This window comes from Amblyomma mixtum, chromosome 2 (genome assembly GCF_055824585.1).
Source record: "Amblyomma mixtum isolate Tamu chromosome 2, ASM5582458v1, whole genome shotgun sequence".
NCBI lineage: Eukaryota > Metazoa > Arthropoda > Arachnida > Ixodida > Ixodidae > Amblyomma > Amblyomma mixtum.
The window spans coordinates 99170374-99183778 of record NC_143013.1 but is presented as its reverse complement, the minus strand read 5'-3'; the positions used below and the strand labels follow the sequence as shown (position 1 = coordinate 99183778).

At 46.5% G+C, this 13405-nt stretch overlaps 1 protein-coding gene across 1 annotated transcript in view; it reads left to right on the top strand.

Moving 5' to 3' along the window:
* The window catches only part of LOC149360256 (uncharacterized), a 45277-nt gene extending 32179 nt beyond the window's left edge, over positions 1–13098 (top strand). The window contains exons 7-9 of the mRNA XM_089572255.1: positions 8294–8438; positions 10196–10468; positions 12971–13098. Coding sequence (XP_089428381.1) covers positions 8294–8438; positions 10196–10468; positions 12971–13098 — 546 coding nt within the window. The remainder of the gene's footprint in view (positions 1–8293; positions 8439–10195; positions 10469–12970) is intronic.
* The last annotated feature ends 307 nt before the right edge of the window (positions 13099–13405 follow it).

Here is a 13405-nt window from a genome sequence, read left to right as displayed (position 1 = left end):
TTGTAAGCACTGATGCTGTCCTTAAGTCCTGTATATTTCGGTGGAAAGATTTAAAAGAGCTAAACACTGCCTTTTGTAATGTAACCAGTTTTTTGTAATTGTACTACGTAGTGGTCCCCCCAGCCCTTAGACCGTATGTTACTTTTGAGTAAAAGAAGAGGAAAATAAGTGTTCATTTTTAGCCAGAGAAGTCTCAGCGGAGATATTTTGTGCTGAGGCCCAACTGGGTGGGCAAGTTGTACGCTGAGGTTTTTTACGTGTACAGACCAGCTCAAGTATTCTTGAAACCAAACCCCGAGAAACTTCTGCTCTTAAACTTGACGAGTAAAGTGTCCTCAAATTTGACCTTAACTTTGTTATGTACAGGTTTGTTGGCAAGGTGAAACATGATGTAAGCTGTTTTCGAAGCATTCATTTTCAATTTATTTCTTTGTAACCATGCTGAAAGATATATAATGTAATTGTTTACAAAAGAGTCTAATGTGAGTAGGCTATATGAAGAGAAGATACTGGTGCCGTCTGCATGCATTATTACTTACGGGCAACTTTCTATCTCGGCGATGTCGTTGATACAAATGAGAAATAGTAATGGACCTAATGTTGATCCTTGTGGCACTCCTTGTTTTAACTGCTCAGGCATTGATAACTCGTCTTCTCGTAACATAAAATTGGTGACAGTCTTGTCATCGATTTGCGAAAATATGTTAATATTTACTTGCTGATAACATATTTGACGTCACATAATTCATTACAATTTCATCATTACGGCGGCAATAGTCGATTACTGGTGCGTTTCTCCGGAGGCCGTATCGGTGTACGAGTTAAAAATAAAACTGACAAGAAGATCATGATACCTGATGCAAGACAGTTGCGATTGCAGTTGCATCTGCGCTGGCTGATTCCTTATATGCGTTTACTAGCTCCACTGAAGACCTTTGTTTTAACCAAAGGCTTCACACGGCCGAGATATTTACTCTTGACGGCGAGGGTGGGTGGTGGTGTATGGGTAAGTAGGTGCTAGGTGGCGCCTCTGAGGGGTGAAGCAGCTGTTTGAAAGTGGCTGTGGGGTTGATCTTCTGGAGGGCAGCTGGCTTTCCCACAATGTCTATGAATTCAATTTTGCCGCTGCTTTTTCGATCAGCAGTTGCGCGGGCTTCCAGTGGGGAAAGCCTCGTGGGAGGTGGTGGGTTTTCTGTAGGTGCAGGCTTAGAAGGGTTGAGGCTTCACACGCCGAGGCTGCAAACACAGCAAGTCTCCTCTTCACAAAGATAGACGCAGCATCTTCGCCAAGTGCCACTCTTTATTTTCTCACCTTCAGTGTCCACAAACGTAATTTTGAAGCGTCTGCCGTGGCGATATCAAGAAGAAAGATGCCTCGCGATCTGATTTCTTGAAAAGTGAAAGCCTAGAACCTGATTTTTAAATGCGTAATGACAATACACCGCACGAACAAGCTTGACTAACTTACTTCCCGCTGTCGGATAATATCCTCGGCGGTGACATCTCCAGGCGCAGGACGGACACTTCGGCAATGTAATATGAATCATGCGATGTCACTATGTAGCCGTGAAAACAGGGAGAGCAAGACGGGGATACCAAAGACGTCAGACAGGGTACACGGCCCGGCGCCGGAGCAAAAAATCCCTGCGCTCCGGACGCTGCACAAGTAGACGAGAAAATGTCAAAATGGCGGCAGTTGGCGATTAGCAGACCGCGTCATTCACCGTCATCTCAACTACGCACTGCGTAGTGGAAGCAGATGGTCATGGCTTCGAACGCAAGGGTCCTGAGAATAATGATTATGATGTACTCAGGCTTAATAGCACATACCCCTCCGAAGAGAAGACTTTCTCTTCTTCTGTTCATGCCAATGAGGTCGCTGAGCTGTGTATATGTTAATGTAAAAGAATTGTTTAGCTTTTCCGGGGTACCAAGTTCCAAAAACGGTTTTCTTTATAGGCTACACGAAAAGTTTTTCAGAATTAATATATGAGTCAACCGTCCTCGAGAATTGTAACGTATACGCCGGCGAAAAATAGTAAAAAATATTATTATAAAAAGATTATGATAATTAAGGAATGATTAACCGTCAACCAAGACGAACACAAGAAAGTGACACAAACAGGTGCTCCTGTCCGTGTCACTTTCTTGCGTCCGTCTTTCTTGGCGCCTATTCGTTCCATATGTTGCTTAGTTCAGTCGCTGAAAAATGATGCTGAGTTAAAAGGCAACTGCAGCACTTTTTGAAAATTTCGCGCAATTCAAGGGATCAAATCTATATAGGCTGTAGGTAAAGCATGCCAAGTGTTTTTGCACTAGCATTTAAAATAGTGACGTAATCGACGATTGAATTTTGCGTTTCTCCTCAATGCACTGAAGGAGTGCAGGGAACCTCAGCGTGACGTCACGGAAGGTATGATTTCAAATTACCGCTGTCGTCAGCCACACCCTGCCCTGACTCGTTAGACGCTGCCAAACCACTCTCGACAGGCGTTGCCTTCGGTGGCGTTGGTTTTTTTCGTTCAAAGCAGGCGTTTTTGCGTTCGAAATGTACTGATACCTTCGATGACGTCATCATGCGCCCCACACCTGACGTTGTGCGCTGCGGAGAAGCTTGAAGGGCGTCCGGATTTTAATCGGCGATAACTTCACTATTTCAAGTGCTAGCCCAAAAAGACTTCTCATGCTTTATCCGCAAGTTCCACACATTCGACCCTCTTAACATCGTTGATTTCTAAAACCTATGCAGTTTCCCTTTAAGTCCCGCTGCTTTATGCTTCCGAGTGTAACGTTGCTGCTTTTGAAGTGAGGACAACGCAAGACGATAAACCAGCCAAGCGCTGACTATCAACTAGTTTTTATTGAAGAACAAAAGGGGTATATATAGAAACACTTATCAAGCACACAGACGTTTTCTGGAAGGCACGGGGGAGTTCAGATACCGCAACTCCCTCTCGGATACAGCAATCGAAGGGCTGCTGATACATAGACTGCATTTCTGATGAATATAAAAGGCCTCCATTGTCTCTCGTGTGACTTTATCGCCATGTCGGAACAGGATGCGCGTGTTACTATAATCCGGTACGCATTTGCATTTCTTGCACAGAAACGTAGACTGTGCAAGGGGGTCACCTCTTGCCCTCCTTTCAGCATGAGCTTTCATATGCTCGCATTGGCAGTTCCTGCAATGGGCGCCTGTGTGGGAAAGGGGTTCATTTTTTGTCGTATTTTCATGCTCCAACAGGCGCTTGCTCACACACCTGCCGGTTTGGCCGATGTACATAGCACCGCATGAAAAGGGAACCTGGTACACCACCCCCACTTCGCAAGGTACCGCCGGGGACAAATGCCGCACCTGGCAGGCACCCCTCTTGCTTTCTAGCCTCTGGCTGATCTGTTTGCACATCGTTCTTAGCTTCCTGGGCGCAGAAAAGACGACGTCAATGTCGTATCTGCCTGCAACTTTCTTCAGCGCATGTGATAAGCAGTGTGCATATGGGACCACAGCCGGCCTTTTCCTCTCTTGGCCTTCTTTCGGCTGAACGCCATTCTTAAGCTGCCTGAGAAGCTTCTCCGCTGTTCTAGAAATGAGTCGATCAGGGTACCCATTCACACGTAACCTGCTTGCTTGCGCCAAAATGCTCTTTCCCATTCTTTCATGGCAAGACTTCCGGAGAGCCGATTGCAAGCAAGAAACGGCAATGCCCTTTTTGTGAGCTTCGAATGACGAGACCGGAAGTTTAGCAACGGTTTGGCTGTCCTCGGGCGATACCACCAGCACAAGTGGTTTCCCTCCCCACACAGTGCCAAATCCAAAAACTGCAGTTCACTGTTGCTGGGAACCTCAGTTGTGAACTCAAGCCCGCTTCCACACTCCTTAAAAATCTTAATTACGTCGACCATACTTCAAGGCAAGCTGCCTGTTCGAGTGAACACCAAGTAGTAATCGACATATCGAAACACCCGAACAACTGACTCATCCAATGCCCTTTCAATTGCCTTATCAACCCTACCTAAAAAGATGTTGGCCAACACCGGAGCAACTCTGGAGCCTATGCAAACCCCCGACGCTTGCACAAAAGCCTGACCCTCCCAATCAACCACTGTTGCAGACAGATAAAAAGACAATATTTCTAAAAAACTGTCAACTGAAACACCGCATTTATCAATACAGGCACTTTCGTCATTGTCCTGTGTAATGCAAATCTTAACAGCTTGCATGAGTTCAGAATGTGGCAAGGAATAATGCAGGTCCACCACATCAATGCTGAAAAACATGTAGTTACCGGGGTTATCTGCCTTCAGAAATTCAACCAGCAAGTTCGAATTGGGCATAACGAAAGGGTCCGACACGCACAAAGAAGCCAGTTGTCTCTGAAGATACCCTGAGACCACATGCTGCCAAGTCCCGCGTTCAGAGACGATGGAACGAAAAGGATAGCCTGGTTTGTGCGTTTAGCGGTGAAGAAGACTTCCAGCTGCAGACCCGTCGACTTGCTGACATCTTCTGCCTGCTTGTTCAAGCTGTGGCGTCTCAGCAATTCCACCGCCTGCTTCTTCACCTTGGAAGCCTTGAAGGTATGCTGCCTGAAGTTCCTCCTGCGGAGGAACTTAAGGCAGCATACCTTGTGCGTGTCGGACCCTTTCGTTATTCCCAATTCGGACTTGCTGGTTGAATTTCTGAAGGCAGATAACCCCGGTAACTGCATGTTTTTCAGCATTGATGTGGTGGACCTGTATTATTCCTTGCCACATTCTGAACTCATGGAAGCTGTTAAGATTTGCATTACACAGGACAATGACGAAAGTGCCTGTATTGATAAATGCGGTGTTTCAGTTGACAGTTTTTTAGAAATATTGTCTTTTTATCTGTCTGCAACAGTGGTTGATTGGGAGGGTCAGGCTTTTGTGCAAGCGTCGGGGGTTTGCATAGGCTCCAGAGTTGCTCCGGTGTTGGCCAACATCTTTTTAGGTAGGGTTGATAAGGCAATTGAAAGGGCATTGGATGAGTCAGTTGTTCGGGTGTTTCGATATGTCGATGACTACTTGGTGTTCACCCGAACAGGCAGTTTGCCTAGAAGTATGGTCGACGTTCTTAAGATTTTTAAGGAGTGTGGACGCGGGCTTGAGTTCACAACTGAGGTTCCCAGCAACAGTGAACTGCAGTTTTTGGATTTGGCACTGTGTGGGGAGGGAAAACACTTGTGCTGGTGGTATCGCCCGAGGACAGCCAAACCCTTGCTAAACTTCCGGTCTGGTCATTCGAAGCTCATAAAAGAGGGCATTGCCGTTTCTTGCTTGCAATCGGCTCTCCGGAAATCTTGCCATGAAAGAATGGGAGAGAGCATTTTGGCGCAAGCAAGCAGGTTACGTGTGAATGGGTACCCTGATCGACTCATTTCTAGAACAACGGAGAAGCTTCTCAGGCAGCTTAAGAATGGCGTTCAGCCGAAAGAAGGCCAAAAGAGGAAAAGGCTGGCTGTGGTCCCATATGCACACTGCTTATCACATGGGCTGAGAGTTGCAGGCAGATACGACATTGGCGTCGTCTTTTCTGCGCCCAGGAAGCTAAGCACGATGTGCAAACAGATCAGCCAGAGGCTAGAAGGCAAGAGGGGTGCCTGCCAGGTGCGGCATTTGTCCCCGGCGGTACCCTGCGAAGTGGGGGTGGTGTACCAGGTTCCCTTTTCATGCGGTGCTATGTACATCGGCCAAACCGGCAGGTGTGTGAGCAAGCGCCTGTTGGAGCATGAAAATACGAGAAAAATGAACCCCTTCCCCACACAGGCGCCCATTGCAGAAACTGCCTATGCGAGCATATGAAAGCTCATGCTGAAATGAGGGCAAGAGGTGACCCCCTTGCACAGTCTACGTTTCTGTGCAAGGAATGCAAATGCGTACCGGATTATAGTAACACGCGCATCCTGTTCCGACACGGCGATAAAGTCACACGAGAGATAATGGAGGCCTTTTATATTCATCAGAAAGGCAGTCTATGTATCAGCAGCCCTTCGATTGCCTTATCCGAGAGGGAGTTGAGATATCTGAACTCCCACGTGCCTTCCAGAAAACGTCTGTGTGCTTGATAAGTGTTTCTATATATACCCCTTTTGTTCTTCAATAGAAACTAGTTGATAGTCAACGCTTGTTTGTGTTACTCTTCCGTCTTTCGTTTTTCCCCGTTCTTGTTGCGCTGTGAACAATATCATGAATACGTACCAACTCGCCCAAATTTCTGCCTTGATAAACCAGCCATATCGGAACCTCTGAGCTGAGTTTTATTGCCGGACCTGTCATCAGAGTAGTGTTTCGCCCCCGCTGCGTTGAGTGTTCTTCTTTGATGACACCGCTATTCCGCACTAAGACACCATTTAGCCAAACGGTGACTACGTTTCTGAGTGGAACCATGGTGTTGACACTACAATCCTTCGTCGGGTTCGTAGGCGAACTCCACGTGATACTCTTGGGGGATGTCGTAGTCGTCGTTCGACGAGCACGTGAAGCGCGTTGTGTCTTCTTCGTCATCCTCGTTCATGGGGTCTGACGAGAGCGTCTGGTGGTCCAAGTTAATCGAAAGTAGCATGAATTTGTTATCGCAGTATTATGTCAATGCGTGCACTGTGCGCGACATGTTCCCGAACGCTAAGTCGATTCCGGTGCCTCGCGAAGCGGTGATTACATCGGGCGGAGAGGCGAGCAAAGATGAGATCGGCACGCATCGTGCCGATGAACGTTGGCATTGAACGTGTGTCCTGAATGAAGTCTCCTACGATGAGCATGGACGTGCCGCAGCGTACAGCCGAAGGCACATTCCTGTACAAGAAAGCTGCCGTGTCTGTTTGAGGGAGACGGTGCTACGCATACGCGCACAAGCCCTGTTTCGACGAACTGTCCAGCACACATCTCCGTCTGCCCCAAAGCAGTGTCGGAGCTCGAAGGGAAGTAGGTGAAATCCTAGCTTGGCGTATATTGCCACGCCGGCGGCAACATTGTCAGTGCCAAGGTGAATGTAGCCAATGAACGCCTGCTCTCTATAGCTCCAAGAAGGTGACGAAGTCATTCCCGGGCCGAATTTTTGCTTCGAGTGCCTACCACTAGATTCTGATGACGGTGGGGCTTTCACAGAATGTGCAAAGTAATGCGAGAGATACTCTCGCCTTTAGAACGACGGAAGTTAGGAATAGCAGAAAGGATATTACACCATATTGTGTTATTTATTCTAAACTGCGCAAACCACGTCACTCTGCGTTCAGCCTGCCGGGAAGGCGAGCTTCCAAGCCGGCTACATGCAGGCGTTACTCGTACGCGACACAGTCCCCAACCCGTGGTGCAGAGTCGCAGCCACGGCAGGTTCGGACGAAATAGGCAAGGGCCGAGCACGCTAGGAAATCGTTTATTGTCCTTACGCGAGGTAAGAAACACTGCGGAAGAATGTTCTATCCAATAAAATAGAAGTTCAGTAGCTCACCAAGTTGTCGTCGACCGGCGTTGGGTCGTCCGGGGGTCAGCGGGCAAAAAGGGGTCCGTCGCGGCACTTCGCTAGGAGGTGAGCGGCAGGAGAGAGCCGTTCCCGCCGCGACCTCCTCTTTTTAACCCCTCGGGCATTCCTCGCTCGGCTGCCGGCTAGTCGGTACTAGCGAACCACTTGCTCTGTCAGAGAAACAAGCACAAACACGCGAGCATTTCGGCGTTTGCGATTCCTGTCGCTTGCTGACAAGGCAGCAGACGGTACAGCTACTCATTTGCTCCCATTCTGCCGTGGTACCCCGTGTAGGTAGGCAAGTCTATCTCAACACGTTGTGCCTGGGCCGAGGCTTTGCAAATTGTTCTGCAAGATACCCGCTAAACTCTGCATTACTTGCATCGCGTTCTGCAAGAGCACCTCGGATGAAGGCGGACTAACGCGCCGAATGATGAGGCCTAAGTACCTCACTGTCCGCGTTGCAGAGCGGCGAGGTGCTCGGTGTGGAGCCCCTCGTACCAGGCCTAAGTCCTGTCAACGCGTTAGTGGATGTCACTCGGCTATTCCGCGGGGAATGCCCAAGATTTCCAACTACAAGCCCTTCCAAAGGCGCTTCAAGTAAGGAGCCCTGGTTCTGTGCCGCTAGCTCTAACAGCATGAACGAGGACTGGAAGTCAGGCGTATCAGCTTCCATTCTTTGTTAGATCGACGACAGTCGTTCGCTCCAACAAAGTGCACTGCTCAGTTTCCTAGTTTGCTGACCAAACTGCATCCGCTAGTAGTACTAGACGGGTTACTTTGCAATGCAATAATGAACTAAGTTTTTCGCAGGTTGTCGACATGGTGACACGAGAAAAACTGGGCCCGTGCGAGACAGGCGAGATATGCTTTCGCACACCGACGGTGATCAAGGAATACTACAAGAGACCAAAGGAAACTGCCCAGCTTTTTGGCGAGGACGGCTGGTGCAAGTCAGGTACGGTGAGCACCTTGGTGGGAAGCTAATTTTCATATTTACGTCTTGGCGAACGGGTAGTGATAGTCATGGAGGGTTAGATTAGATGCTATTTTCGTAGAGATCCTGAAAGAGAAAGATGTAGGGGAGATCAGTCGTATTTATGGGGTGGGGGGGGGGGGAATGCGATAACATGTCTCCCTCTCTCGCCGATCCTTTCCAGCTCTTCTTCTACTTCAGTTCTATTCGAGCTGGGTATCTCTTCCAATTCGGATTATTCTATTATAATTCCTTTTTATTATTAATCGCTTCTTCTGTTTATTTTCTTAAGTTATTCTTAGTCCGCCGTCTCCCTCGTCTCTGTTACAAATGGATAGTGTAGGGAAAGGGGACCACTGGCAAGAAGAGAGAGGGAATCACCTTGATCAACATTTTCCACCTGCAAACGGGGGCAGGTGGCATCGGCGTTCGTGTGCACTTTGGTCGGCGTAGCGAAGTGTTAATTTCTAGCTCCAACACTCGTCCAGCGCTACGGTAAAAAGTCAGTCTCCGTTAAAAAAGAAGAAAACAAAACATTTCTAGCATATACGGGGCCTCTTAGCAACTAGCATAGGAATAATAAGGGTGCTTCATTTAAAGCCTAACAAATTCCACAAAAAGTGGGGCCCAAAAAGAGAGCCAAATTATTTACGAGCAGAGCCTCGTTTGCGGTAACGTAAGTAATTTTGAAAGCTCTGTTAATCAACCTCCGCAACTCAGGTTAACCTGAAGAACGAAGCGCAAAATTATCCTCAAAGGAAACCTTCTAACCAATGGCAGCGAACTATTATCAATAAATCACACCTCACTCCTTTACACCCACGACTAGTACTTTAACTAGCACTGGATGCTCCAAGTTCGCCCACTGCAGTGAATAATTCCCAAAGGCGCTGTTATTTCCAGCCTGAAAAAAAAATGTCCACTGTCAGGTTTTTGGCAGTTAGAGCTAACATGAAAAACGTCGTATTTTGCCGCAGGAATAGTGTGTTAACAAACAAGTGGTGGACATAGGATGAGTGCAGGGCGTTTGCGGGAGTTCAGTAAAAACAAACAGCAGGAATTGTTCGAGTAAACATTGGAGGTATGGATGTTAATTCCAATCTATCAAGCGGCGTGCCGTAGTACCTGAGAGAGTGAAGAGGTTGCCAGAGGTTGTATATGGTAGCCATTACTCTGCACCCCACATCTTGATTTACTGAGACTTCTTTCCGCCTGCGGTATTTCTACTTTTAAAGCACCACTTCTGCCTTCGCCATCAACTGCTGAGATGGTTTCTTTCTGATATGGCGAATTTACCGCATATCAGATTTATCGCATATATTTATGTTTTCAAGCATTACCGGAGCCTTCAGAGTGCCTATAGCTCTGCCGACGAAAATGAAATGAAACGTGTATGATTTCGTAAATTTTTTTTTAGAGAATATAGAGCATTGGACTAGACAGCATAGAGCACCTATATATTGAAAAGGAACCTGAAGCTATAGCACGGAAAACAAGATTTTCACGTAGTAGAGAACGATACATGTTATGTTAAATCCTCGAAAAACAACAACATACGACAACGTGCGACGCGAAAAATGAGAATTAAATCCCACCGAAAAGACCACTGTTATTTTCATGAGCTGAAAAAGGTTTTTCGAATCATTCTGAGTTGCTCGTTTGCTTCAAACCCGGTCGTTATATTCGGTCTGCATTTGAGCAACGCTCGTTTCTCAGATTTATACAGTTATTGAACGCAGGAGACGCTGGATACTACGACGAAGATGGCCGCATTCACGTCGTGCAGAGGCTAAAGGAAATGATCAAGTGCATGGACAAAGTGGTTGTTCCCGCAGAGCTCGAAGAACTGATTGTCCAGGAACACTCGGAGCACATATCCGAAGTGGCCGTGGTGGGTCTGCCGCATTCCGAATACGGAGAGGCCCCGGCTGCTGCCGTCGTAATTAAGGACCTCAGTGGCAGCGAATGCGACCCGGCACGTGTTGCCAACAAGATCAAGGCCACCGTTAAAGGTGGGCAAATAGCAGTGCATTCTTGGGGGTCTACATTATCCAAGAAAAATCATCTCAGTGCACGATCAGAAGAAATGAATGTTTAACTTTCGGCAAGAATGCTGCTGAGAAGTGCTTTAAACTTCGATTTATTAATGCGATAAAATGCAATTCTAGTTGGACTCTTTTAATATTATCACCTGTGGCGCTGACTCGACAGTCGTCTTTTTTGCTTAAGCGCTTTCTTTTCCATTCAGTAAGAATGACGAGAATCAAAAACAAAAACTTATGATAAGATTATTACGTCTCCCAACCCTAATAGCTCGACTGGCCATACTGTGCAATAAAAAGCCTAAGTACCTCTTACTCGGGGTAACGCTGCACTGATATTTCAATACGTTTTTGCTAAGCTTGTTCGTGAACTGTCATGATGCCATCGGTGGTGCTTAAGTGCTGTCAGAGGGTTATATTGGGAAGATATTCAATGCTTTTCTGTTTCGCGACTAACAGACTAGTTTGTCGCTCTTGATCATCCGACAGCCCTAACCGCGCTGCGGACAGTCGTGCTGCGCTCTCACATAAAAGTTTTATCACTAAGGTTCACTGCTTGATAGAATCTTAGCAGTAATAAGGCACTGTAATCTGATGATGATGATTATTTCTATGGTGCAAGGGCAGCTTTGGCCAAATAGTTCTTTTGCACAAGGTAGTTTGCATTGCAGAAGGTGGGGTCAAAGACCGATTTCCCAAGTATTTCACGCTAAAGAAGCCGAACACCAGGAAGGGGAAAGCTTGTACCCATTGTATCCCCGGTGGGTACCCAGCGGCACTAGGGCGCGAACCCCGGCACTGTAATCCGGCTTCCTCTGTTCATTTCAAAGGACCGGTTTCAAACTTAAGTGTGGTGCAACTTTAAATGGCTGCGCTCTTTCTCCAAGTCAATTTTCTTATGGTGCAATTTCTACAATTCCCGAACTTTCTCTCCGACTGGATTTTCTGGGAGCGCATTTCTTCCGGCTAGACTGGCCTCTTTCTAATCGACTAATGGCGCAATTGGGATGAATCGGCATACTAGCTTTACTCTTTGATGCTATTAGACAAAAGTAAAAAATTTAAACAAAATTTTTAATAAGGCTCAAGTAGCTCCAAGAGTTCGTGCTTGCAAAGCTTCCTCACTGGCGTTGAACGTTCCTGCCGATTACAGAGGGTGCTACGGAAGAGATGCTTCAAATACCATCGAAGAGTAATAAACTATCCGTATACGTTATATGAAGGAAGCCAAACAGTCACCGAAACCAAGTGGCACAGCGCAGGGTTTTCTGCTATCTTGAAATTAGTGGGTTTAATTTTAGGTGGAATAAAAAATGTAATTATTTTGTCGTTGAAATACAACCGAGTATACAGCGAAAGAGAACCAACTACACGCTGCCAATGAAATCCGAACCCACAACCTGTGAATATCGCGTCCGGCGCTCTACGAACTGAGCTACGGCGGCACATGTCGAATATTCTGCTTTGGCATGGTATTTATGCTGCTTGTAGACTAACATTTCTTCTTCACCGCCACCACCCTGGCACATTGCGGCGGGTGTAGTATGCCCTGTATTAGTGGAGGGTCACGAGTGACGTGATCGAACGATTAGGTCGCAAGCTGTGCGAGAACCCACTTATGCTACCTATGGCATCAAGAGTGCCAAAACTGAAGATGACGAAACGAAACGTCGTTATTTTCATTTCATCGCGTGATACCGATCTCGCATCAATTGTGGGCGTACAGCATAAATATGAACCATATTTCAGCATAATTTTCCCTGTGAGGCATACCACAACGATGCTGTCGGTGGTACTCCGAGACGGAGCCGTCGAAATCTCGCTGAAAGTGGCTATTTCTGAAAGCTGGTGATCTCCGCAAAATGAAGACCGCTTGTGAATGGTGACAGCATAGTTCAACTTGTTGGTTTGGACGCTTGTTTTCAGATGCTATTCCACGCTGAATTACAGGAGGAGAATATGACTAATGTATACATGAACAATGTTTTAGAAATTGTATGGTACGCTTGGTTGTCTTCATTCATCATTTTAAGTTTGTTTTGAAATTAACTTCTTTAATAGAATTCCGCACAACCTAATGATACAAAAAATTGCCACTTCACTTGTGGCACTAGTTCTTTTAGCAGGGCCTCATAAGCTACCAGCAGGACGTCCCCGCTTCTAAGTGGAACTCCCAAACACTCGCTGGCACCCACGCGTTTCTGTAACCCGCCACTTAGAGGAGTTGTCCTCAACTTCACTGCAAAGAACAGCTGTAGTTGATCGTATTTTTAAATTCGCTGTAAGTATAGCTTGCCCGTACAAGAAAAATAATTATCATGGTAAAAGAAGTAGCAGTATTTAAACTAAAATCCATGTGTTTTCCTGCAAAACTCGGGCCATATTTTCACCAACCCGGAAATTTCAATTACACTTTAGGTTTCCGTTTCGCCAAAACTGTCTTCGTATAATTCGTTTCCTCTTTCTTTGCAGACAACCTGGCTGTGCACAAGAGCCTCTACGGCGGTGTCTTTTTCTTCGATTCGCTGCCAAAGACACAGATTGGAAAGATCAGTCGAACCACACTTGCGCAAGCATGCGTGGGTAGAAAGCCTTTGTAAAAAACGCTAAGACCCTCTTCTCGGTAATAAACAGTGTGAGCATATTTTTCATTAGAACTTTATTATAACTCATCTCGATGCTGTAGATTAAAAGCCGTCACTGTTCAGGGAGGATATTTAAATAGGTTGCGACTGAATTTTTCGTTGTGAACGTGCGCAACCAAAGCAGGTGAAAGGAAGATAATTATGGCATTACTTGAACGCCTTGTTGTGGCGTCAGCATGCCACCAAAAATTTGACACACTTTGGCGATGCAGTGATTCAGCACAAGCAACTGACTTTAATGCATTTATTCCTTAATAATCTA